Source organism: Spermophilus citellus (assembly GCF_964194105.1).
Source record: "Spermophilus citellus genome assembly, chromosome: 4".
Classification (NCBI taxonomy): Eukaryota; Metazoa; Chordata; class Mammalia; order Rodentia; family Sciuridae; genus Spermophilus; species Spermophilus citellus.
This window is the reverse complement of record NC_138185.1, coordinates 226,282,346-226,308,656: the sequence shown is the minus strand read 5'-3', so window position 1 is coordinate 226,308,656 and position 26,311 is coordinate 226,282,346. Positions and strand designations below refer to the sequence as shown.

The following is a 26,311-nucleotide window of genomic DNA, read 5'->3' as shown; positions in this document are numbered from 1 at the left end:
TTTTGCAGTTGGGAAAACTGAGAATCAGAGAAGAGCAGTGACTTCTCCCATTCGCCAGCTCCCATTGTAGAGAGGGGGCTGTGTCCTCCGCTGCTTGGTCTGTAGGGCTGAGTGGGACTGAGGTCAGAGGACTGACATGGGGGTGGGTAGTGGCCTATGACCAAGAAGAGGAGTTGAGGAAATACCACTCCCAGCTGCCTGTGCAGGAAGAGCCCACCTCCTCTCCCTCAGTGAGGAGCCCTACAGCAGTCCCATGGGGGGCAGAGGTGGGCTGTCCCCACTCAGCTAGGGTGGGTCCTGTCTCCGCGCCAAAGGGGTCCATTGTCACCACAAGTACAAGGTCCATTGGTGACAAGTACAAGGCCCTGTGATTCCCTCGTAGCAGGAAATACCACAGAATGGCCAGAGGAGAACTGGGCAGCACACAAGAGAAATCTGGCTCTTCATGGGTCCTGGGGTGGGGTAGTCGTCCTGGGGGGGGCCTCAACTGTGGAGTCCAATCCTAGGTAGAAGATACTGGGAAAACAGACTGTGGGTTCCGTGAAAGGGAGATGTTCCCCAGAGATAACTCTGGGACCCAGAGGTTCTGGACAGGCTGTGGGAGCAGAAGCCTCCCCAGAGGAGATTACCAGGTGTGAGTAACGCGGCCCTCAGGGGCCTGGCCCTGGGATCAGCCACCTCCCACGCGGCAGCAGAGCTGAGCGGAGCCTTGCCCACATCTGACCTGATCTCACACCTGTCCAGAGAGGAGCTGGGGCTAGGACAGGCCGATTCAGCCCAGCTCTGCCAGGTGCCCAGGCAGGGGCCCTGGGTGCAGGACTGCAGAGCTCTGTGACTTGGTCTCTTCATCTGTAAAAAGTAAAGTGACTCAGTGCCCTCCTCAGGGGCCCAGAAGGGAAGAGGAGCCAACACACAGCAGAACGTGAGCACTCCAAAGTGGCCATCTGCCCGGCTCTTCCCAGTGCTCCCTGAGGGTGTGGGGCCCAGCAACGTGCTCCTGGAGCCCAAGCATGGCCCGCCCTTCTAAGGAACACACCCATAGGGCCGGGTGGCCTCTCCCCAGGGACCCCCAGGAGGTTTCTAGACAACTACCTACCACTTCCCACAGCTCTCCAGACACTCGCCCCATCCTGGGGCTGCGGGTCAAGCTGTGTCCCCACAGTGTGCAAGGGCCCAAGAATGCAGTTTGGCCTCCTCCGGGCCTTGTGGGGAGTCCTGCTTCCCTGCCCGGCTGTCGAAACCCCCTTACCCTGTTGCCCTGAGAGTTTCTGTGGAACCCTGTCTGACCCACTTGGGGAAATGCCAGCTCAGCAGGGCTGTCCATGGACACCAGGGTTAGTGGGCGTTTCCCCACCAGCGGTTGCTCATCCCTGGCCCCAGTGGGCGTTCCACTCTGGCAGGTTGGCACCTGCTCTGGGAGGGTCCTGCCATGCGGGGTAACGTGAGCCACCTGTGGCTTTCACAATCTGGGGCTCTGCAGGCCAGGCCGAGAGAAGTGCTGAGTGTGTGTGGCCTAGAGCGATGGGCCTCCTGGTCCCCCAGGAGCAAAGAAGGGGCGCTCAGAAGCCACAGCTTGGACCCAGGTGCAAGAAGGCTGCCATGTGGGCATCAGGGTGGCTCAGCCATGTGACCCCAGGCTGGGCTCGCCCCCCCTCGCTCCACAAGGCATTTGTCTGACTGTCCCTCCACGAACCCCACCCCCCCACAGGTCCCAGCCCACCAGTGGCCACAGGGCTCCCGGCTCTAAAGCTCAGGGGCATCCCTGTGGCCCGACCTCTTCGTAGGACAGGGGCACACCACAAGGGGCCAGAAGGCTTGGCTTCCTCTCTGGAAGTGGCCCCACTCCCAGCACGGCTGCTCTGTCGCCTGGACCCAGGCCCAGCTCAAGCCAGGCTCCCAGGCTGCTGCCTGCTGGGAGAGGCAGGGAGGGCCTGTGTGGTCTACTGTGCCCGCCTGGGTGAGGGATGGGGTGCAGGTGCCCATGGCAGGGTGGCCCCCTGCCCAGAGAGTGTGGCTTTCCGAGGCTGGTGGGCAGCCACATGTCCCATCGGGGACCTGGTTGAGGGTGAAATCAGGTGTTTGGACCCCAGGAAGTTCTTGGTCCAAACATTACATTGTCCAGCAGGGACAGAGCCTACCCCAGGCCCAGCGCCCCAGCGTGAATCACATACAGCCCCTGACCTTCCTTGCTGGGCATGAGAAGCTGCCCCTGGCCTGGGTACCTCTCTACCTCATGCCCACGCGGATTCCCACCTGTCTTCCCATCTGCCTAGCCCTGGGCTAGGGGATATGGGGCAAAGGTGTGACCCTGAGGGCTGGCCCTTGACACCTAGGTGGGCCTGGCAGGGCGGCTCCGCCCACACCTTGGGCTCCTCAGCCTGGTTGAAGGCCCTGGTTGGCACTGCGGCGGCCAGCCACCTTGCTCCTCACCCAGACACTGGGCCTGGCCTGGCACAACCAGCCACATGAGCACGGCAGGCCCAGGGCTTCTAGTCCACACCCTGTTGAGCCCTGATGGGTGGGGGTGCGGGATGGGGGGGGAACTGAACAGACTCAGGTGGGGCAGAGGCATGTGGAGAGGGGAACGGCCGGCACAGGTGCAGGGAGGCTGGGAAGATGGAGGCCCGGCCTCCCCTGTGCCACCTGGCAGGGTCAGCAGCCTCGCGGTGATTGGCTGCGCACTCCCTGCCTCCAGGGTGTAGACATCGCACTCTGCCCCAGAGCCTAGGCCCAACCACACACAGCTCCACAGCTGCAGCCAGGACAGACCCACTGAGCTGGGCTTTGGGGACCTGAGGAAGCAACTGCCCCCACAGCACTTTATTGCCATTCTGCCCAACAGAGGCCTTTAGGCTTTGTCATGGAAAGAGATGGGGAAACAGAGGTGGCAGTAAAGGCTTCATCCCAGTCAGAGTGGGCAGGTGTGTGCCTGAAGTCTGTCCAGAAGGTCACAGTAGGCAGGAATGGCTTATGGTTTATGCAGCAAGATAGCTTCAGGTTAGACCCCAGGCAGAACTTCCTGAAAATATGAGGTCTCCTGAGAACATGTGGAGGCACAGGTAGTGTATAAGCCTTGTCTGTGGGGCCCAGCCTTCCCTGGGGGGTAGCAGGACCCTAGCCAGCCTTGAAACTCTCTAGGAGTGCCCCTTGATGGAGTGGGGATGGGGTGTCAGCTGGGACCTTGGCCTGAGAGACAGGGGGGGGCACCCAGTCCCAGGAGTCTCTAGGCCAGGATGGGCAGCAGGGTGTGTAGCTGGTGGTCTGGAGCTGAGGCCTTCAGAGCTCCTGCAGGCTGGGTGGACAGAATGCCCGGCAGGGGTGGGCCTGGGTGGGCTCCTCCTTCCCCAGGCCACTCTCCGTGGCGGGAGGAGACTGCGGACCCCGACCTGGGCTGCCTCAGCCCCTGGACCCTGTCTGCAGCCTGCTCTGAGAAGCACTCCGGAGCCACAGGCGGAGGGAGCTGAGTGAGGGGACACCAGGTGGGGGGACTTACCGGACCCCGGGCCTGGGCACCAACCCCACCCTCCAGGCTCTGCAGGAGGGCGGTCACCTCCGGGTTGCCAGCTGCTTCCACCTGTGGGGGAGCATGGGAGGGGCTGCCTCAGGACCCCCAAAACCTGAGAGCCCGCCAAGCAGGACGCCCTGGCCTCACAGGACCCCAGTGTCCTCCCTGCTCATTCCCCAGCTCTGGGCCTGAGAGAGGCCTGGGGTGGGAGGGGTCGGCCCCCACGGGCCCTTCACAGAGGACACACGACCACCAGAGCCGGCATTCCTGCTCCTGGGAGCAGCAGAGGTGGGACAGTCAGGGTGGCCTTCCTGGAGGTGGCACCTCCAGAGAGGCCACGGGAGGCGGGGCACTCACAATGTGCAGGGCACTGCGCCCATCGTAGCCGGGCTGCCCCAGGTCAGCCCCTGCCTGCCACCACACCCGCAGGCCTTCGCTGTCTGCCCGGGAGGCGAGCCTGGGGGCAGAGGGGAAGCGTCAGGGTGGCTGGGCACCCCGCCATCAGCCCACCCCTCCCGGGGCCCTGGGCACTTTAATAAAGCCAGCCCTAAACAGCTGACCCAGCAGCGCCCGGCCCTGGGGCAGAGTCGTGGGGGCCGGCTCGGCCTGGAGTCTGGTTTCGCCCAGTGGGTGTGACTGACTCAGGTCAAGGGCTCCCAGGGCACACGCACTGCGCACACGTGGGCCCGTACACGCCCCGCCCGCGAGCGCCCTGCCAGTTCCACATTTCACAACAGCCCTGGTGGCTCGGTGGCTGGAGGATGGAGACGCAAGAGGGGCCTGGGGGTGGTCCTGGGCCCCACCAGCTGCATGGGGGTCCTGGCGGGAAGGGGTGGGGCCCACGTGCCCTGGAGAAAGCTGGGGACACCTTGTACCTCACCAGTGTCCCCCACCCTGGAGGCCAGTGTGGGGCCAGCCCAGTCCATCTGCCCAGGTGAGCAGGTGGGTGGGCGGAGGCCCCCCTGAGGACGCAGGGACTCCACTCCTGACCAGGGAGCAGCAGCAGCAGGCCCCACAGTGGCACTGGGTAGTTTGGGTTCGAATCTCGCTGGACGGTCCCACTGGCCCTTCTTGGAGCTGTGCCCACGCCTCCCGCACAGGCCTCCCAGGAGAGGCGTCTGCTCCCTTGAGTGGGCCCCTGGCAGGCCAGGCTGGGCCCCCAGCCCCTCCAGCCACGCCGCAGCTCCCCTGGACTCTGCCTCAGCTCCCCATCTGTCCCTGGAGCCAGTGTGGCCTGCTCAAGCCACCCAAAGCCAAGGCTGGCTCCAGTCCTCCCAGGGCCCAACCCCCAGCCCCTGTCCCCTGAGAAGGGCAGGCAGTGGGGGGGGGCAGGGAGATCAGGGAACAGCACTGAAAACTTCAGGGGGCCCAAGGCTGGGGCTAGTGGGTCTAGCCACCCAGCCCCACATTGAGCACTGGGGACACTGGAGCCCAGAGAGACCTTGCTGGGGCCAAGATATGAGGGATGGAGGGCCCAGAGCCTCGGGGTCCTCACCCGGCCTCCTGTTAGCCTGAAGTCCACAGTATCACCCACCCTCTGGGCCTGGGGCTCCCGATGCGCAGGGACTCAGACCCTGCACCCCACCCCTCCCACCCTGCGCTCTGACCAGGACATCTCCTGCCTGTCTTCCCGTTCCTGCCGCACCCCTCCTGATCCCCGCGGGCACATGCACATTCACTGGACTGTCCTCCCAGCTGGGAGTGACCCCGTGATGTGCTCTAGTTCAGACACCTCTGCCCATCAGCCAGGCTGGTGCCCACGGGCCGGGGCACAGGTTCGCCCTCCTCAGCCCCCACACCTGGGCCCACCAGTCCCTCCCAGCAGGCCTGGTTTCCCCTCCCGGAGCCCTGCGCCTACTCCCCCAAACCACGCGAGCTCCAGCCGCTCTCACCTGCACAGCTCCGTCCCGGCGTCCTCCAGCTCCTGGGGAGACAGGCAGGCCCCAGCGGCCCGCAGCAACCCAGTGACGCCCCGGTGCCTGCCATGAGAGTGAGTGTGCTAGCCGTGGCCCTGGCCAGGCCCGTGCACCCCAGCCCGCTCCTCGACACCAGCAGCACCTCCAGGCCTGTGTGCAGGGGCCAGGGCGAGCCCCTGGGACCTTGGGCCTTGGCCAGCAAGGAACGCTGCCCTGACCATTGGCCTTGGCTCGTGTGACGCCATCCTGAGGACCCACCTCCTCCGTCTCTCCTGGACACCTTCCCAGGACATCTGGGGTCTACAGGGCATGGTCAGCATCCACCAAGTCAGAGGTCCAGACAGCCCTGGCTGAGCAGCACCTCCATGCAGACCATGAGCCCCCATGAGACTCCACTGTCCTGTGGGGTCTGCCCTGGAGGTTGGGCTCCCACCCTGAGCCAGCCAGCCCACTGCACCCTGAATGTCTCACACGTCGATGGTGACCTGACTGCCCTGGCCAGGCCTGGGGCTGGTTCTGGGGAAACTGAGTCACTTGTGCCCCACATCTGCCCTTGGATGCAGGTCCTGCAGACCAGAGGGAATGGGACGGTGGCTGGAGCCCCGAAGCCGACTCCTCCAGTGGCAGCTCAGGGAGCTAAGCTGTGGGCCGGGACAGGTTCCCACAGGCCACAGGAGGGGCCCAGCAAGGCCCAAGGCTGCAGCAAAGAACAAGGGGTACCAGTTGCGAACTGTGCCCCTGGGGGTACACTCTAAATCACACAGCCACCCCAGTCTTAGGGAACCTTGCAGGAGTGTGGGGCCGTGCAGGACTGGGCGGAGGCCTTGGGGGAGCAGCAGGGAGTGTTGTGACAGCCAGGCGGGACCCAGTGAGCTCATCTCATCGCCACGCCACCCACCCACGCCCGAGGTCCATCTAGCCCAGATCACCGGATCGTGGTGCAGAGGTCACTGTCCACCTCCAAGGCCTGTTCTGGGAAAAGAGTTGGACCCCATTGGCCCTTCACAGGGGTGACCTGCCCCACTAGGGGCTCTTGGCAGGGCAGGGCCCGGGACTGGCCACCACAGTCTGGTGACCCTGGCCTCAGACACCTGCCTCCTCCTGAGGCAGGTGAACCCGCCCCCAGCCCCCCTGGGCTGCAGGCCACAGGCCCCCTGGGAGAAACCCCCGGGGAGGCAGGTCTGCAGGGTGCAGGTGGGCACAGACAAGCTGTCAGGCAGGTCTGTCCAACCGTGTGAGTAGGCCCAGTCGCCTCTGCTGGGAGCCACGCGGGCGGGGTCCTGCCAGCCGGCAGCCTCACATGGGCTCTCAGGACACATCAGCCCTGCACCGTGGTGCTCCACGCTGTGGGCACAGACACCAACGTGGCCACATGGTATGGCCGGAGGACCCCTGCCCTCGGGCGTTATCTCCCCTCCCTCCCCTCCATTTGTGGCTGGGTCTTGAGACCACCACGTGCCCACTCCTGGCATCTCTCAGGGTCAGGCCTGGACTACTGGGACCAAGGGCAAATCTGAGAGGTGGGCACAAGGTAGGCAGAACCTGGCAGAGCTTGTCCCCACACTCTGGGGGCTTTCCATTCCTGCAGGGAGGATCGGGGTCGTCTCCTGCACCTGCAGGCTGAACCTCCCAGGCACCAGGCTGGGGCAGCCCCACATCGCTCTCCTCTTGCCCTGGCTACCTGGAGAGCACCTGCGAGTCCCCTTGTGCAGCCAGTGGCGTCCCCTTTTCTAGGCAGCGTCAGCCTTCCTGGGTGTGCTGGCTCAGCTGGGAGCTTGCCTCTGCCACGAAGCCCTCTGGGATGGTCCTGCCAAGCCTGGCCTCCCTCTGGCCCTGGTCACACCCCACACTGCCCTTGCTCACACCAAAGAGGTGTCCTCATCCGGCGCCATTCCCCCGTGCCCACTGCAATGTCCAGAACCCCAGGTACCTGCCCCTCACAGCCAGCAGCAGTGGGCTGGGGCCATCCTGGTCCCGGGCGTTCACGTCCACTCCTCTCTGCAGCAGCACAGCAACCACACCGGCATGGCCCCTCTGGGCTGCCACACGCAGCAGGGTCTGACCAATAGGGTCTTCCAGGCTCAGGCCACTGCCCTGGGTGACACAAGGACACATGACCCCCAAGAAAGGGCCAGGGAGCAGGCAGAGCACAGGAGGGGAAGGGCAGCTCTGGGCACCAGCACAGGTGGTCAGCAAGGGCACTGTGCCTGCCCCTGCGCCACCACCAGGCCCCACTGCTGGCCGCCAGGCGGGCAGGTAGGGTTCAGTGAGTCAGGTGAGGCCAAGCAAAGTCATTCTGCCGCAGGGGCCAGCCCCTGCCCACAGGCCCAGGTGGCAGCGGCTTGTCCAGGGCAGAAGCAGCTCACCAGTTCCTCAAGTGCTTGCAGGGCCTCTAGGTCTCCAGAGTGAGCTGCAGCAAGGGCCAGGCTGGGCATCAGAGCATCCCGCAGAGCTTCAGCCTCCTGGGAGAGGACGGAATCACTTGAGCTTCATGCCTTACTCTGGGGTCTGTACACAGGTGGAGCTAGTGTCCCCAGTGCTGTGTGAGCCTGCCTCCCCCATGCAGTGTGCAGTAGGTCCCACCCCACAGGGGAAAGAGCTGGAATGGCCACACTGAAGGCCCTGGGCTCCCATCTCACTATTAGACACAGAGGCCACCTAGCCCCCACTTCCTGGGAATAAAGTCAGGAGGAAGCCACCACCAGCCTCCTTTCTTGCCCCATGTGTGATTGGGGCCTGCCACCCACCCTCCAAGGTGTGCGTCCTCGCCTGCCCCCACTGCTGTCAGGGACAGAATCATAAGTCATCTCAAGAGAGAGCAGAAGTATGCGGGCCCCTCCCGGAAAAGGACCCTGTTCCCACATTGCACCTTCCTGGAAGGGCCCCGTCCTCCAAGGGCTCCCAGCTGCATCCCGTCTGTGGGACACAGAAGACCCAGCCCCAGAGGTGCCGCCTCGTCCAATGCCCACGGCCCGGCCTGATCACAAAGCACTTAAGGCCCCCGCACAGCCACCCTAATAACAGGCCACACAGCCCAGGCCTTTTCATCTGACCACGGCTCGCCCACAGCAAAGCCACGGGAGGTTGGGAGGCCGGCTGCACCCGCATGGGTGGGGTCCAAGCCACTGTGCCTGGCCCTAAGCTGCACCCACTGCTGGCAGGCCAGCAGACCCCAGCCCCAAAGTCAGGCTGGCAGGGTGAGGGAGGTCCAGCCTGAGCCCCCGGGGAAGGTGGCAGCAGCGAACACCAGCAGGCTCACCAGGACAGCTCTGCTCAGGGAAAGGAGCCCCTCGGGCCGAGGCAGCCCAGGGAAGCAGTGCTCTGCTCTGCCAGGCTCCCACACCAGGCCCGGTGCTTGGCCCAGAGGCCAGGTGGACGTGTTGGGGCAGGGTCCCCAGCTGACCTCCCCTTCCTGGGTCTAACACCCAGGCTAAAAAGGGGGAGGGGAGCCGGAGGTTGGAACACGTCTCCAGGTAGAGGTGAGAGACCCCAGCAGGCACCTACCCTTCTGCCCCCAGGACAGGCAGCCCGTCAACCCACTCAGGTGCTCCCAGCTCTCAGGTAGCCCCAGCCCTGAGACCCAGTGCTGATGTTCCCTGGCCATGTGTCTGCATGTCTGCGAGCTGGGAGGTCCCTTACTGAATTCTGCTCCATGGACCCCTATAAATCCTGCCCACTATGAGCCCACAGATCCCTGGATCTTGAACCCTGGCTTGAGCCAGCTCCTGGGCTGGAGAGCAGCTGTAGTGGCTGGTGTCTGGCAGGTCCTGGGTAGGGGGTATCCCGGGGTGTCTCGAGCCCCCTGCTGCTGCCACCTGCACCAGGCAGTACCTGGCTGATGCTCAGACGAAGGAGCCAGGACACCGCGCGGCTCAGGGTGCTGCCCTGAAGTGAGGACCAGCACTCATCCACTGGAGGCAGCGTCATCTCCCCCCGAAGGTCCTGGGCTAGCAGCTGCAAGAGGATCCAGGCCAGGGGCTCAACCAGGGTGGGACCAAGGCACTCAGACCAGCCTCGCAGGGCCTGAGGGGAGCCGCCCGAAACTCCACCACCCTGCTCCACCAGGGGCTTGAGCATGATTCTAGGGTCCCCACACAGGCCAGTCCCACAGCTCAGGGCCTTCTAAGGATCAATAAGGGCTAAAGCCCAAGGACCGGGGGTCGTCTGTGTGCAAGCCCCACTTGGAAAGGACAGGTGTGGGAGAGGATGTCCGAGGACACTTGGGATGGCTTCATCCTGAGCTGGTATCCAAGACCCCCAGAGTAGTTGGAGGAAGGGATGCCTGGTCCGGGGCTGGACAGGCTGTGCTGAGCTCCAGAGCTGGCCCTTCCCTTCCACAGGGATCCCCACATCCCTGCCCTACCAAACCACACACACGTCCACCCAGTCAGACCCTGTTCTTCGGGAGTCCCCTGGCCCGCCCTCAGGAGCCCTGTGTGTCCTCAAGCCTGTGCCCCACAGCCCAAAGGACACACACACCTTCTTCCTGTCATCCAGGCTCAGCCCTGGTTGGCCCAGCACATAGGACAGCTTGGCCAGGGCAGCCTCAGACGTCATGTCGAAGCCGGAGATGACACCGGCTCCTGCTAAGGCCTGCAAAAAAGGGGCACAAGGGCCAGAAGGGGCGGCTCACCTCGGCCCCTGCCCTACGGCTTCCGTGCTCCTTCCCAGAACCTCCCCAACATGGGGGTGGTCAGGGCCCAGCCTGCAGTACCCCCAGGCTCGCCCCTCCTCCTCTAACCCTCATTTTCCCACCCCTACCGTGCCAGAGGCATAGTCTGAGGTCACAGTCCCCTGAAGACAGTGGGTACAGTTGACAATGACCAGGCCACGCTCAGCTGCCGCCTGCAGCTCTTGTAGCAGGTCCGGCTTGGTGGGCCCATTTCCTGAACCGAAGGTCTCCATGACCACACCCTTCAGAGGGGGCTGCAGAAAGGCCCGAACCTGGGGGCAGCAGGGCAGGGGTGCATGGTGAGGGTCTTTGCTTTCTGCTCCAGCAGGGGGGACCCACAAGGCTTGCCCCAGGCCCTGCACCATGCCCAGGGTGGTACTGCTCTGAGCAGGCCTGTGTAGTAGCCCTGGGGAAATCTGGGAGGGCTGTCCCTGCCATGTCTCCCAAAGGGAAAACACGTCCACAGTATGTGGGGCCGAAAGGGCAGGACTGGACACTGTGGGAACGTGCTGGGAGGTGGCAGACCTCCACCAGGAGGCCCGGGTGCTCGGGAGCTGGTCCTGGAAGACAGCATGCTGCGCTAATACACACTCAAGGCTCCCTGGGACCCGCCCACATCCCACTGGCTGGAAAGCTCCACTCAGGCCACAGAGCACAAGGCAGGGCCCCCATCAGCAGCTTAGAAAACAGGACAGGAAGGCACTGTGGCCACCATAAGGACAGCCGGTAGCTGAGAGGCCAGCAGCAGAAGCAGACAAAAGACCACCAAAAAGAAGTGACAGGAAGGAGCAGGGAGTTCTGGGGCTACCCCCAGTCAGCCTCAGAGGGGCTCTGTGTTCCTGGGCGTCCTCCAATATCCACAGGCAAGACCACTAATAAGGTGAGCGGGTCCCCAAGCCTCAGCTGAGACAGCAAGGAGGATCCACAGCGTGGTGCCCTTGTGTGTCAGACTCCAGCCCAGGAAGGCCGCCTCCAAGCTGATGGCCAGAGGACGTCCCCAGGGTTAGCTCGTTGCTCATGCCTGGGCCTGAGAAGGGCCAGGGCAACAGGAAGCAGGGCAAAGCAAGGGGGCCACACTGCAGTGCCTCAGTTCCAAGTTGGGTCTGCACCAGCCAGCACGGGCACTGGGGAGCCGGGGGGGGGGGCAGAGAGCACTCTGGGCATCAGGTGAGGCCCCTGGGGGCATGGGAGCCAGGGGGCACTGGGGCTGCAGCCCCTACCAGGGAGGCAGGAATGCCGGGGAAGAGGCGCAGCAGGCCCACGTCTCGCTCCATGCGGCTGCACACCACCAGCCGGTCCTTGCTGCTGGCCTTCCGCACCAGCTCCCTGTTGACTGTGAAGAGGGGGCAGGCAGGGTGACCTCTCTAGTGTCCTCTGAGCCTAGGCCCCCCTGCCCCACCTCCCCTCCAGGCCCACCCTCCAGTCCTGGGCTGGCCCTGGTGGGCCAGGGGAGCCAGTGCTCTCCACCCAGACAGAAGGACTGATGATGGCAACAGTGGTGACCCAGGTGACACGGGTGACCGGGCTGGAGAGGAAACATGGCAGGGGTCCCTAGATGAGCCTCACAGGCGGCAGAGGTATCTGGGGGGGTGACGGCACCTGGGCAGGACCAACATGGCACACAGCTGGGGCAGTGTCCTCTGGGCAGCAGCTGCCCTCGGTACCCACCTGTTGTGCTCACTGTCTACCCCACCAACCAGTGAATGACCCCTCATCCTCGGGGAAGGAGCCTCTGTCTCTTTGCCCCCAAATCCTGGAGGTGTGGTGTGTGCCTGTCACTCCCACCCCTCGCCCAGGGAGGGCGACGTGGAACCCCAGGCCTGAGGAAAGTGGGGGGCAGGAACTCAGGGTCAGCACGCCTTGAATCCCCCCAGGGTCAGCCTGTCCACAAGTCTGAAGGCCACCTCTCTGCCAGGCCCCCAGCAATGACTGCCAGCAGAGGTCTGGAGCTCGTGGCTCATGTGGCCTCCAGCCAGCAGAGTGGGACACGGGGGACTCCCCTATGCTAAAGGGTGCCAGGAACAGGCTCAGCCCCCCACCTCCCTGCACCTCACTGGGGTGGGAGCCCCTGTGCCTCCTGCCATTTTTTCCAGTGTTATTCACAGATGATCATGAACAGAACATTCTGGACTTGCACATGGAGGTGGGGCGAGGGGAGGGCAGTGAGTTTTCCACCCCCCCCCCCCCGTGGCAGAGGCCATGGGCCCCTCCATGCCCACCATGGTAGGAGACATTCTTCGCCTTAGGATTGTGTGTCTGCTGAGCAGGCAGAACAGGTGGGGAGGGGGCTGCTGCCTCCCAGAGCGTAAGTGAAGAGTCCAGGGAGTCCTGGCATGGGGTACACAGCAGGGTAGGCCCTGGCCCTGCCCCTCCCCCTCCCCAGGGGCCCAGCAGCCACACCCTGGGCACTTGCTGAAGTTTCCCAACGCTGGATGTCAGAACCGGCCCAGCAGCCTGACATCAGCCAGAGCAGGCAGTGCCGTTTCCCACCCCTGGCACATGCGGGAGCAGTGGAAGATGGGCAGGGGCCTGGGGCTGGGGCGGGAGGTGGCCTCAGCTCTGTGCTGGGGTTGCTATGGTTGGTCTGGGACTGAGACCCCTGAGTCCCGTGTCGGGCAGAGGCCCTGAATCCAGAGTGAAGGCCCCTCTGCCCACGGAGAAGCTCCGGTCCTGGGCCCTGGAGATATGACTCCACCGGGTGGAGAGTGACCTGCAGGGCAGCACCCACACCTTCATCCGCTCCTCCTTCCCAGCTGCAGGGGTGGTGCCACCACCCAGCTCCTGTGCTGTCACCTCCAGGCAGCCTTCTGGACTGCTCCGACCCTGGGGAGCATGGACCCCTGCCCAGGCCCGGGAGTCCTGGGTGAGCAGGACACATGTTAGACACCGACAGACTCCTGGCCCTGTGCTCTCTGGAAGGTGCCGGGATGGCGGCAGGGGAGTGGGTGGGGTCAGAGCTCCCAAATGGTCAACAGGACCCAGGGCTGAGGCCCCAGAACTCCTGCCATATCTCTGGGGAACACTGGGTGGTCAAGGTCCTGGCTGCCCTCAGCCCATCCCTCTCTCAGGGGGCAACTGTTCCTTCCTAAAGTGGGGTTTGGGGGTCAGCACCTGCTATACCAGGAGGTCCCCCAGAACAGCTCTCCCCAGGGCCCGGAAACACCCTGTGCCCAACCCACAGGCTGGCAGTGGCCCAGGCAGAAGCACAGCGTGGGCAAGGGACACTGCCACCCTCCAAGAGGGCTGGGACACTAACAGTCACGTAGTCAAACAGGAACAGCTGCTTTGCTTCTAGACAGGCAGCCCCGCCTGGGGAACCCAGCCCTGGGCAAGGTACCAAGACCCCAGTGTTCCCAAAAGGAAGGCCAGCTCTTCTGGACAGGCCCAGAAGAGATCTCTCTAGGACAGACCCCTGAGGCAGGACCCCATAGACAGTAGGGTGGGGACACAGGCCCTAGGGCCTGGGCCCACACCTGCCCTGGAGGGGCAAGAGCCAGAGAGAGGCAGGAGAAGGTGGCCCCACGTCCAGGAAGGTGGAGACCCCTTAGGAGACTAGACCTCTAGGTGGAAAGACGGTAGTCCTGAAGTGACTGGGGCCATTACAGTGACCCTGAGTCTCCAGTATGGCCTGACCAGAGTGCCAGCCTGACACCCAGGGCAAGGAGAGGCTGGTGGGGCCTCCCCTGGGGAAGCCCAGGACCAGCTTAGAACATCTGTTGGGCCCATAAGGACAGCCCGTGGGCCCAGAGGACAGAGGACTCCCTAGAACTCCTGGGGACCAGACATACCACAGGGGCCCAAGTCTCGAGGAGGGCTGAGCTGTGTGGCAGAGCCATAGACAGCCACCAGAGAAACTCCTGAGTTTGTGGCCACATGGGCAGGGAGATCCCCAAACTCTCGAGCCCCCGGCTCCTAACATGTGGTGGTCTGTTGAGGCCTCCCATCTCCTTGGCACGTGGCCCCATGGCCCACCCTCTCCAAGCAGCCCTCTGGCTTTGCCGTAGCTCAGGGCAAAACCAAGCACTGTGCCCTCTGCCAGTTCAGGGAGCCCTCGCCAAAGCCCAGCATAGCCTCCCCACAGCAGCCCACACAACCCCCATCCAGGGAGCGCTGCGGCCAGAGGCCCTGCCCCCGGATCTGCTCACTTGTGATGTCCACACCCACCGTAGCTAGTGGGGGCAGGTTGGGGGAGCAGAAGGCTGCAAACCTCCGATTGTCCACCTTCGTTGCCCGATTGCCCCGAAACAGTTGATTCTGGAAGAACAGGCATACCTGCAGGACAGAGAGGCAGCAGCTCGGAGCTGGGGGGACTGTCTCCTCCCAGCGCTCCCCACCACACTGCCATCCGCAGGGATGCTCAGACCTGGGGGCCAGCAGAGACCTGCCCGGGAGCAACCTCTGCGGATGGCTGCTCCCCTCAGGCCCCTTCCTGCCCCACCAACTACCCATGGGAAACAGCAAGCCTGCAGGGCCGGGCAGCATGCGCAGAGGGTGAGCAGGGGCTCCAGCTGGCTTCTCCCCCAGGAATGCAGCCCACAGGGGCACGGGGCACAGGGACTCCAGATACCCCTTCCAGGGCGCACAGGGAGCTGCCCCGCCTCTGAGCGGCTCAAAAGCTGCCCCCAAGGAGGGGCTGGACCAGAGTGGGCAGAAAGATGGGCCTGGAGATGCTACACTGTGGAAAGGCCCTACCTCTAACCCCACCTGCCCGGGGAACCGCTCAACAAAGGCAGCTCCTCATCCTGGCCCCAGAGGGACAGGGAAGCCTGCAGTCCTAACACTGTGGGACGGGAGAGGTGGCCACCTGGGAAAGGGACGGACTCCCGAGCTATGCGGGGAGCCCTCTGTGTTCGTGGGAACCCACACACACATCTGCAGCACAAGAATGGATGCTTGTGACAAAGACTGGAAGCACACGTGCCAGGATGATGACACTAATGTCTCTGAATAGTGACTCTGGGTGATGGTCTCCTCCAAGGCTCATGACTTGTGCTTCTTGGAACATGAGGTAAACCTCTAGAAACCTACCCGGCCCCTGGCCTGCAGGTGCCGTGAGCGCCGCACCACAAGCCCCTCTCTGTGCTCCTCAGAGCTCCGGGGCTGCCTCACCCACTGTCCCACCTTTGACCTAGGCAACCCCACACCAGGCCAGGCAGGTACCTCTGGGATGATGTACTGGCCAGCCATGAGCAGGGCCCCCAGTAGGTTCTCCCGGCCATCGTTCCACAGTGCATGGATGGGCACCTGGGGAGAGCCACAGGTTGGGGCTGAGTCTCAGGAAGCACAGGGCCACCTGGCCCCCCTCCCCAGTCAAAGTCCTCCAGCCTAGGGGAAGGAGAAGAGTGGGCAGGTGTGGGCTGGGGGCAGGGACCTCTGGAGAGGAGCAGCCCATTCCATGTCCACCAGCAGTGGTTCCTGCTACAGTGCCAGCCCAAGCCTAGGCCTTGCTCCACATAGATCAGATGCCCAGCGGGTAGGGGACACTACAGCTCCTGAGGACACTGCAGCTCCTTGCTACAATAGGAGCCATGGGTGGGAAGGAGCCAAGGGTGGTGCCCTGGCACAGTCCAGCTCATCCTTGAGCTGCCAGAGTCTACTGTGGACAGTTCCTGGGGGACTCTGAGCAGTGCCCAGCTCCTCACCACTCCTGACCAGTAGTAGGTGGGCAGGACTGTTTTGGGGTGTGCAGAGGCCAAGGTCTGCTGGGGTGTGGTCATCTGGGAGTGGTCAGCACAGGGCCTTTGGAGGGAGAGACCACTGGCCCAGGGGATGTATGGCTGTGGGTGAGCCCTGCCCAGAACCTCAGTTTCCCCTCCAGTACTCCAGGGACATAGATGCCTCACGACAGGCTGGTGTGAGCCTGAAGAACATGCTGGGTGCTCCTGGGGCGGCAGTGCTGTCCAACCCTCCACACCCCGAGAGCTGCATGGCACTCACCCCCTGGTCTAGGGAGCAGCTAGGCAGTTGGCCCAAGTCCCATCTGCCTAACAGGGATCCAAGCTAGGGACCTAGTTGTGGAAAGGAGCCAGACAAGAGCAGAAGATGCCCAGCAGCCAGAAGGTGTGCTCAGTGGCCTGGGGCCTTCCACACAGGGCACCAGTACCCCAGGAAGCCTCCGCACAGCCAGGGAGACCAAGCTGGGGGATGGCAGAGTCACCTCAATGGCACCTGGCAACCCTGGCAAGAGGGTCTCCCTAGAGCTTCATCAGGTTCTGCTGACAGGGACATAGGGACTGGCTCCCAAGCCCAGGCCTCAGCCTCCCAACAGGGACGGATGCTGAGGGGCTTGGCTAGGATTGGCCCCAAGAGCCACTGGGGCTCCCTCTTATGAAGCCATCTAAAGGCAACAGGGACCCCCAAGTCAGTGTCTAGCAGGCCCCAATGGAGGTGCAGACCTCCTCTGTTCCCTGACCTCAAATAGAACCATTTTCCAGAACATTCCATCAGCCTTGGCTTTGGCGGGGGTGTGCTAGCTTAGGGTAACAGAGGAGGGGGCACCCTATGTTGGGTCCATGGTAGCAAGAAGGAAGAGAAGAGCAAAGGCTGGGAGTGGCCTGTCCTTGGAGTGGCCACCATGCTGAGTGGACAGCAGACTTGAAGCCCATTAGCAAAAAGAGAAAAGGCTTCATTGAGGGCAGAGCTGTTGTGGGTGGGCTCTGGGTGCTCCTGAAGCCTCACAGCTGGACAAAATCACCAGCAGGCCATGGACCTCCAGCCACAGGGACTGCTGAGATGGGCCCCCGGAGATGGAGCAGAAATAAATGGGCCATGAACGGGGCACATAGGAGCAGTCCAGGGAGCTGAGCAAGAATGCTGGGTTCCAGCGGGGCCTTGCTCTGTGGCCTCAGGAGGCCTGGGCACAGCAGGACCTCAGGCCCTAGGTTACCTGGGCACCAGTGAGGATGACGGGCTTCTGCAGGTTCTCCAGCATGAAGGAGAGCACAGAGGCAGCAAAGGCCATGGTGTCAGTGCCGTGGATGACCACGAAGCCATGGTACTGGTCATAGTGTCTCTGTGGGGGAAGCAAGCTCAGGGCAGGTCCAGGCCTTCCCCTGTCAGCCCTGCTCCTGGGAACAGGTGCTCAGGTCAGGGCGGCAGCCTGTCCCCTTCAACCTGGGAAAGAAAGGAAAGGGCCCAGAGGCAGGAAGGACTCAGGGAGATACCAGATGACCACCCCCTGCAGGCCCAGAGGGCCTTTCTGGAAGGCCAGCCCTGGCCTGGGCCCTGGCTTGTGGCTTGCCTCAGAGCATGGGAGAATGTGGGTCCTAGGGAGCCCTGGACTTTCCCTAGACTCCAGTTAGCATCTCCCCAGGCAGGGCTACCTCAGAACTGGGCTCCCTAATCCTGAGTGCTGGCTGAGGGCCCGCTGCCTCCAGGGCCACAGTGGACCTTGCTGCTTAGAGAGAGTCAGCATGAGCACAGACAACCAACACAAGGCCCACCCGACCCTGGGAGCCAGCAGGTGGTTGGGAGGAGCGGACCAGTTAGGCAGGCAGGAGGCTGGTGGGCAAACGACCAGGGAGGGCCTTCTAGGCTTAGCAAAGGTCAGAAGCCCTCCCAAGCACACTGGCCACTCAGCAGGAGCAAACTGGCCACGAGGGGATGCCCTGCAGAGGGCAACTGCCCAGGCTGCGGCTGCCAGGGGCACAGCTCTGGCCACACAGGGCCCTCCTGGCCCACTAAACAGGAAACGAGGCCAGCCTAGGGATTGCAGAGCGGCTGGGAGTGGGGCGGGCGCCCTCTGCTGGCCAGGCCAGGCTACAGGACTAGGAGGCCTTCCTGAGGCTGTGGGGTGCAGAACCTCGAAAGACCACAGGGCACCATCTGGACCTCAGCCCAAATCAGGCCTGTCCCCAAGGGTGCTGCAGCCACAAACAAGGGACACGGTCTGGACCTCCACAACCTAGACCAGACGTGCCCATTGGCAGCCCCTTTCCTGGAATGGGACAGACCCAGGGCCACATACTATACTGAGCAGCTCGCAATTGGTGGGGGTCAGGGTCCTATTGTGCTTCAGATAGAAGGAAACAAGCGTGTGACCCAAGTGACCCCACACAGGGGACCATGGGCTTCTTATGGGAGGCAGGTGAGAATAGGGACTGGTGGGATGGCAAGACCCCAACCCAGGGAGCCCAGGACGTCTTTGTGCCAGGAACTGAGGCTGTGATGATGGGGAAGAACAGACCTGGGTTGTGACAGTGTGGGGTTGTTCTGGCCTCAACTCCCTCACCAAGAACATGGACATGGCCTCCATTGCAGTGGAGTGTTCTGCGAGAACCTGTCCCACTCCGGGGGCTGCCATTCCCTGGTACCGCCCGTCTCAGGCTGGGCCTGCCTACTCCACCATACAGCCCCTGTCCTCACCTGCCCAGAGTGCTCCTGCAGGTGGGCTCTGCCCACCCCCAGCCCCGTTGGCACTCCCTACCTCTATGGTCTGGGCGATCTGAACCCACTCGGTGATTGTCATGTCACTGGAGTCGAAGAGAGGCTGGCACTCCAGCACAGTGTAGATGATCCTCTGGTCCGGGCTGACAGGGCTGCAGGAAGCAGAACTCCGGCTCCCACTCCGCCCCTCTGGATCCTGACCTGCTCTGCTCTCCTCTGGCCTGGCACTGGCCCCTGCACCCAGCGACATCTGTCCGCGGGCTCTGCATATTGCTGAGGTCCCAGTGACCTGAGTACAGGGTGCAACCTTCCTTCCATCTGGAGTCCCCAGAGGAGGCAAGGATGTGGCCCAGGACAGGATGCCCCCAACAGGATCACCTTCCCATACCAGCTCGGAGAGGCAGGCTGGGATCAGCCCACCAGCAGCCAGAGTCCATGCTGGGAGAGTCGCACTCAGGGAGACCAGCCACCACAGGGAACTCCCAGCTCAGCCTTCCAGCCACGGAGGGCTCCAGGCAGTCAGACTGGAGCCAGGAATAGAAGGACCGCCACGCCCGGGAGGGAGAAGTCACTGGGCCAGCCATGAGACAGGGGTGCCCCCATGCTCAGTAACCCAGTGGGCTGAGCAGGCACCAGGAGCAGGCTGGGGAAGGTGGCTCCGTGAGCCCAGGGCCCAGGCTCTCCTGGAAGGCAGCCCGGGCAATTGTGAAGCCCGCAAAGCAAGGCCAAAGACACCTCGTGCAAATGGCAGGTCACTGCCGGGGAAACCAGAGCCTGCTCCCTGGCCCCCGACAGGCACGTCCAGGCTCAGGGCCGCCCTCCCTGTCCCCTGGAGGACCCATACTCACGGCAGCACCAGCGTGTCGTTGGGGAGGCTGCAGACCTGGGCGTGCTCCTGGTCATGGAACATGGGCAGTGCCCTCAGGATGGTGGCCAGGCCTCCCCCTGGGACAAGCACTGCAGGTGGAGGCCAGGCAGAGTGGGGTCAGGGCTGGCGTTGCAAACAGCCCTCAGCCCACACCCTCCCCTCCTGAGTGCCAGGCCCTGGGCAGGATCAGAGAGCAGGACCAGGGTTGGCCCAGGAGGCCAGGAGGACCCGGACATAGCTGCCACTAGAAACCTTGGGAGCATGGCAGCTGGCAGCTGGAGCCAATGCTGATTCCTTCTTTGGAACCCAGCCCCAGGGCCTCTGCTGCCACTCTGCCCAGGTCCTATCTCTACTCATACTCCACTGAAAATATATCCACTGACCCCCACTGAGCTAGGCCCTCTCCTAAGGCAGCCATGTGTGCCCACCCAGGTCCACCCCACCTCCACGAATGCCCAGGATGCTTTGCTGGTGCTGCCTCAAAGCCCTGCCCCAGCCCCACTTCTCACCCAGCAGGTGCTCTGAGGCCCAGCCCAGAGTATCACCTCCAGGAAGCCCTCCTCAATGCCAGGTAGTGTGCCCTTCCCACAGGCTGCCCTGCTGGTCCTCACACTCCCTCAGGGCATGCAATGTGTGACTCCTCAGGCTCCAGCTTCCAGCCTAGTCCCTGCCCGTCCCAGTGAATGGGAGAGCCTGGCACACAGCAGGTGCCCAACAGGTAGGCCCCACCAGCAGCCGTCCCTGCCAGCAGCTTCTGCCTCTCAGAAATGTGCACCTAAAGTGGCACTGTGCAGAAACGGCATCCTGTCCTACAAGGTCACAGGTATGTTTTCTGAAAACAAAGGCTCCTGGCCAGTGCCCCGAGCTGCTAGCCCTGTGTCCTTGGGCAAGTGAGCTGGCTTCTCTGGGCACGTTCACTCCTTATAACAGTCTGTGAGCCTCCCCTGTGCCTGGGCACTGGGACACATTGGCAAGGACAACAGGGTCCTCCAGAGAAGCCTCCTTGACTGAGATGTGAGGTCAGGAGGAATCGTGTTCCTGGGCATCACCTGGTCCCTGCTCTTACCCTCAGGTGGCTGGACAATTCCCTGTTGCTAATCACACATGGCCACAAACAGGGTGCCTTAAACAGCCTCCCTATTATCTCCAGCTCTGGGGTGAGAAGCCGGGCAGGCTCAGGCATCAGCAGGGCTGTGCTCCCTGTTGGAAGCTCTGGGGAAGACACTCGGGGACCTGGTGGAACTCCATCCCATGTGAGGGACAGCAGAAATGCTGCATCCCTGGGGCTCGTTCGCAGCACACTCCCCGCTGTGGCCCTGCGCTCCGTCTCCAAAGCCAGGCCTCTCTTTGGCCTCACCCCCCTGGCTGCCTCCTCCTTGGCCAAGGGAGGAATCCTCTGGCAAGGGCTGATGGGAACTGGCAGGCCCCCCCAGTCAGCCCCATTGCACCTCCCATCACAGAGTCAGGACCTTGATCACACCCTGCTGTCCTTTTGCCATGGGAAGGTCCCCACTCACAGGTGGGGGGTGAGAATGTGATTCAGTCACATGGGACCTTGTGGGGGGACAAGAAGAAGGAGGAGCCCCCATCTCTAGCCCCTGGAATGGACCACAACAGGCCTGGGGTCAGTTGGCCCTGGCCTTCCTTCCATGTCCCACGCCCTGACCCTCCACTGCCTTCAGAGTGCTCTTGGTCATTCATTCGCAGGAAGTGCTGCTGGCACCCACGGGGCACACAAGGAGAATGACTGGCACCCCAGCGTCCCCTTAAGCAGCTCACAATCCCACTGGTCTCACAGAGTGGAAGCCTTGCCAAGGTGTCAGGGTCGGGTGCCAGCCTCAGTGCCCCCTCCTCCGATCGCTGTGACACGGAGTGCCCAGCCTTTCACCCAGCTAGACCTGGCCCTCTCTCCCCCATATATAGCTCTGGCCACAGACACATGCCCCCTCCTCCCCCAGCAGCACCTCCCTCTTCCAGGCCCAGCGCTGCCAGCCTGTCACAAATGAGCAATGGACTCAACTGATCCACAGCGCCCCAGCTGGGAGCCAGGAGCCTGGCAGGCTTTGGAACTGGCGGCTGCTCCTCATCTGCCCCACCACAGCTTTCTCAGTCCATTCACATCTCCTGCCAAACCTCTGGCCCCAGCCCGGCCCCTCCCCGGCTCCCAGGCCCGGAGGCCTGTGGGGTGTGTGGCGCCATCTTTCCCACTGGAGAGGAGCACTGGCATGGCTCCTCGCCCACTCGCTCTCCTGGCCTGGCCCGCAGCCCTGCAGGCCCCAGGCAAACTGGCCGAGGTGTGGCTGCTTGCGAAATGTCACGTGAACAAGCCTAGCAAACAGATATGGAAACCCCGGCCGGTGAGTTCATCAGCCCTGCTGACGTCCGGAGACACCTCAGGTGTAACCAGGATGTGGCCTGCCGCCACATTCAGGGGACACTCTGGCCACCAGCACTGGGGCTCAGTGTCCCTGTCCATGTGTGGTGGGGTTGAAAATGAATCCTATGAATGTCCTAATCCCAGGGCCTATGGATGTCATCTTCTGTGACAAAGTCTGCAGGTTCCATTATATCAAGGATCTAGAGAGATGATCCTGGATATTTCAGGTGGGCCCTAAATGCCACTTCAGGCGTCCTCATAAGAGGGAGGCAGAGGGGGACCAGACCTATACGGAGCAGGCTGTGTGCTGGTGGGGAGACGGGAGACGCTGGCCTAGAACACAGGAGGGATGTGGCCCCCAGCAGAGGACCCCACAGCCACCAGATGGTGGGGAGGCCGGAAGCTCCTCCCTGGAGCCTCAGGAAGAAGTACAGCCCGGCTGGTGCCTCAGCCCGGCCTCTGAAACAACTCAGTCTCTCCCCTCCAGAGCAGAGGCAGTGGACTCAGGGGCTTTTAGCCACTTGGCTTGTGGTAACTCGTCACAGCACCCACAGGAACTAAGGCATCCCCTCTGACGTCTGGAGACACCCCAGGTGTGACCAGGATGTGGCCATCTCCTGTCATGGCACCATCCCGTGGTCCCATGGGGTGCACCATGATGACATCCACAGTGGGGAAGGTGAAGCAGAGGACACCTGGCATGGGTTGGTGGGAAATGCTCACACAGGACAAAGGGAAGACCTTACAGCCTTTCTCTCCAGGCAAATTCTGCAAATGCGCCCTTAGGCTCTGAGAGCCAGAACAGGCTGCCAGGAAGCACCGTGGAAAGGAGCCTGGAAGGCAGGCCTGGGGCTTACTGGGCCACGCTCATCTCTGCATTCCAGGGAATCCCTTCTGATCTGTAAGTCGCTGATTTCCTTACCACTCTAAGTCAGTATCGCTCTCACCCCCAACTGGGACTTCATAAATCTAATTTCTCTTCTTGCTGAGGGTCTCCCAAGAGTGTCAGGCCTGGGCAGCCTGGGCCTTGCCCCTGCTGGCCCTTCCTGTATGGCAGGCACGTGACTGACCTCACCAGAATCTCTGGGCTCCTTCCCCACATGTTCAAGTGGGGATGGGGTTTGCTCCCAGGGCAGTGGGGATGGGGTTTGCTCCCAGGGCAGTGGGCCTGCTCAACCACCCAAATGTGAACTGGAACACACGCAGCCACCAATGGGAGGGAGGTCCAGACCGTGGCTACAGATGTCATGCTGCGGTGACCATGAAGCTGTGGGCATTGCCCCAAGGCTCAGCTGCGGCCAAAGGTGGCCACAGGGCAGGATGCCACTTATAGGGATGCAGCCTTGGACCACTGTTCCCTGGAGCTTGGCTGTCCCCCTGTGTTCACAAGGAGCCAGCTCCCAAGTGCAGCAGGTAAAAGGTGCCACAGCTGGACATGGGAGCCTCTGGGTTCCCCTGTGGCCTCTGATGCAGGCTGGACCGAGGCTAGGGTTGCTGGACTATAAAGCCTCTTGGCTAAACTATGAACAGAACTAGATACAGGGTGAGCACTGTACCATCACCTCTGCCGTCCCAGAACTCTGGCAGGGCTGGGGAGCGTGCTCTGCCCTGCAGGACATTGTGTACACCAGGCGCAGAAGCTGTTACAACAGCGACAACCCAAACAGCTTGGCTGTGGCCATGCCCCCACTCCCACCCATGCCCTTCGTGAGGCCAGGGCCCAGGTCAGCAGGGCTGAGCAAGTTAATCATTGGTGCTTGTGGGGCCGCGACTCCAGGGCAGGCAGGCGGGCAGCTACCAGTTCAACCCCTTCCTCGCGGATCAGAAAAGGCTGGGGCTTGCCTGAGGGCTTCTGCCCAGAGCCCCTCCAACTGTCCCCACCTCCCTGGCCTTGTGAGTGCTACCTCATTCCTGGAAGTCTTTCCACTTCATACACATTTTTAGGCAAAAAAGCCAAGGTGCCCAGTCACATCTGTATGTCCCTGAGGCCCAGAGTCCAGGGCCTGCTGCAGCGCCCTCTAGGGGTCACCAGGGGCCAGACCTCACTCTCTTCCTCCTCCTCTGGGGCGAAGCTCCCTAAAGCCTTTCTGAAGGAGAGTCACAGCAGCAGACCCTGGGGCTGCCAGAAAGGGGGGGGTCCTTTCTGGAAGTGGCTGGTGTGGGGACCAGAGCCCTTACCGCAGTCAGAACTTCCCTGCCACCTGCCTGCATCTTACCAGGGCTCCAGAACTTGGTTCAGGCAGGACGGGCCACTGCTCTGAGCTTGCAGGGTGGGGTAGGCCCCCCAGGAAGGGGTTTAGAGCATGGGTATGTGTCTGCTGGTCCCCCTTTATCACCAGGCCTTGAGGATCCCAGGGCCCAGAGCTCCTGGGAATCTTAACAGACTTTTACCTGCCCGAAAATCGACACCTGCTATACCCCATCTTTCGGGCTTCAAAGTCTGGTTCACCTCCAGAAGTGTGGCTTCATACCTCCTGCAGAAATGTAGCATGCTCCTGGGAACAAGCCCATGAGGCTGCCAGATGGGCACAGGGAAGAGGGTTCCTTCAGGACTGTGCCTCAGCTTGAACCACAGGATAACCATGTGTTAAGCTCCAGAGAACTGGAACTGGCACGTGTGAAGCCTGGAGAGGCACACCAAGGCAGTGGACAGTCCACAGGGCCAGCCCTGCTGCCTCTTCTCTGCTCTAGCCCCTCACACTGCAGCTCCTGGCCTGGCTGGTTCACACCCTGGCCCAGGGGCTACTCCTCCCGCATCCCTCGTGCCCTCAGAGGGGCCCTCTCCAGCAGCCCCAATACAACTCGACCTGCGACCCACTGGCAGAACCCAGCCCTCCTGGGTCAATCTCCCATATGTGTGTCATGACTTTTTTTTTTGTACCGGGGATTGAACTCAGGGGCACTTAACCGCTGAGGCACAATTCCAGCTCTTTTTTATATTTTATTAGAGACAGGGTCTCACTGAGTTGCTTAGGGTCTTGCTAAGTTGTTGAAGCTGGCTTTGAACTCACAATCCTCCTGCCTCAGCCTCCTGAGCCACTGGGATTACAAGTGTGCATCACCACACCCAGCTGAGTGTGTCATGACTTTTAATGTCAGCCTTGCTCTTAGTGCGAGTAGTGATCCCTGTCACTCCTTGTCCCTCAGTGGCATCTGCCAACCTGTGAACCATGTCCCTGGTGCCTGAGTCCCTGGGGGATAGGCTCGACTCAGGTCTGTGTCCTGGGGCCTGACACAGGAGGGGCCTTCAGGGATGTCCATGGATTCTGCAGGGACAGAAGACTGAGAAGCAGCTCTTGGAGCCACTGGGAGAGGGACAGTGGCTTCTGAGTACCCACTCCAGTGGAAAGGGGTAACCAGGAGAGCGCTGAGTGCCCAACGGGCAGTATCAAGGTCTTATAGAGAAAGGCACTGAGTGCCAGGTGTGTGGGCTGCACCTGAGCTGCAGGCATCAGAGTGGACCCTTTTCCAGGTAGGGGCCTGGAGCTGGCCCTGAGGGGCCAGTGATGAGGGAAGGCTGGAGCTGAGGAGGCAACAGAGGCTCCTTGGGGAGAGCGAGGCAGGGGGCAGGCCCAGGTGCTCTGAGGCTGCAGGGTGGTCCCAGCTCTGGGAGGGACACTCACAGGGGACACGTTGTGCCCCAGCTAGCGGTGGCAGCGAGGTCCTGCGGGATTTCCCTCTCTTTCCTCTCCAGGTGGCCGACCCTGGGCCTCCCGAGGCCTCTTGGAGCCGGAGCCCGACCCCTATGCACACATGCCGCACAGCTGAGCCCTCCACCCGCGACTTCTGCCAGGACCCTTGCGGGCGGGCAAGCAACCCGAGGCTCCCAGTCCAGGCTCAGGACTCAGGGCGCCAGGCCGCGACTCACCGCCTTGCTCGCTCCGCATGCCGATGGTGCCGCCGGTATAGACGGCCAGCACCCGCCGCTCGGGCCCCGCAGCGCGCGCCATGCTAGGACCGAGGGCACCGCTGGCGCTGGGGACAAGTGGGGGCGGCAGGATGGTGACCGCAGGGGCGGTGGTGGCGAGGGCATGTGACGGCTGGTGTGGCCTGGGGGCGGGGGCGGCGCTTTCCGGGGCGGGTCCTGAGCAGCCTTGGCTCCACTCCCGGCGCCCAGGCTCTGGTGCAAACGCCGCCGCGAGCCTCGCGGACCCGAGCGCCCAGGACCTCCACAGCCCTGCTGCCCCGACGCCCCGGAGCTCCCCAAAGCCCGCACCTCCGACCCGGCCCTGGGAGGCTACTCAATGGCGAGCTCGGGAGCAGGCAGAGTCCGCCAGCGCACTGTGCAGGAAAAGAGCCGGGACACAGGCAAGTTCAGGGTATCATGAGGTCTCCAGCAGCAGGCTAGGTCCCCGATGCAGAGAAACCTACCCTGGCTGTCTTGGGGATGGCAGGCTTGGACTGCTGAGAACAGAGCACAGCACTGTCTGCAGGAAGAGCCCCTCCAGCCTCTGATTCCCAGGGGAAATCATGGAGAGGATCCTGCCACTGACAGGCTGGGGAGCCCAGTCCCATTAGCACTCTGTGCTTATTTGTTTGATCTACCCAAACATGTAAGGAAATACCACAGCCTGCAGGCTGCAGTGTG

At 62.7% G+C, this 26,311-nt stretch overlaps 1 protein-coding gene across 2 annotated transcripts; it reads right to left on the bottom strand.

Moving 5' to 3' along the window:
• Window positions 1-2,998: 2,998 nt before the first annotated feature.
• Window positions 2,999-25,673, bottom strand: ASPG (asparaginase; the record flags this gene model as incomplete). Of its 2 annotated transcripts, none has more annotated exons than XM_081290846.1 (16): window positions 2,999-3,037; window positions 3,494-3,574; window positions 3,863-3,962; window positions 5,398-5,484; window positions 7,352-7,515; window positions 7,788-7,883; window positions 9,253-9,375; window positions 9,901-10,014; window positions 10,183-10,365; window positions 11,314-11,426; window positions 14,239-14,365; window positions 15,254-15,337; window positions 16,980-17,105; window positions 18,519-18,630; window positions 19,327-19,435; window positions 25,592-25,673. In XM_081290846.1, 16 exons carry the CDS (start codon window positions 25,671-25,673, stop codon window positions 2,999-3,001), a joined length of 1,740 nt encoding a protein of 579 aa, XP_081146972.1. The 2 variants fall into 2 exon arrangements, with proteins under 2 accessions (XP_081146972.1, XP_081146973.1); XM_081290847.1 differs by having other exon boundaries at window positions 2,999-3,019.
• Window positions 25,674-26,311: the final 638 nt, after the last annotated feature.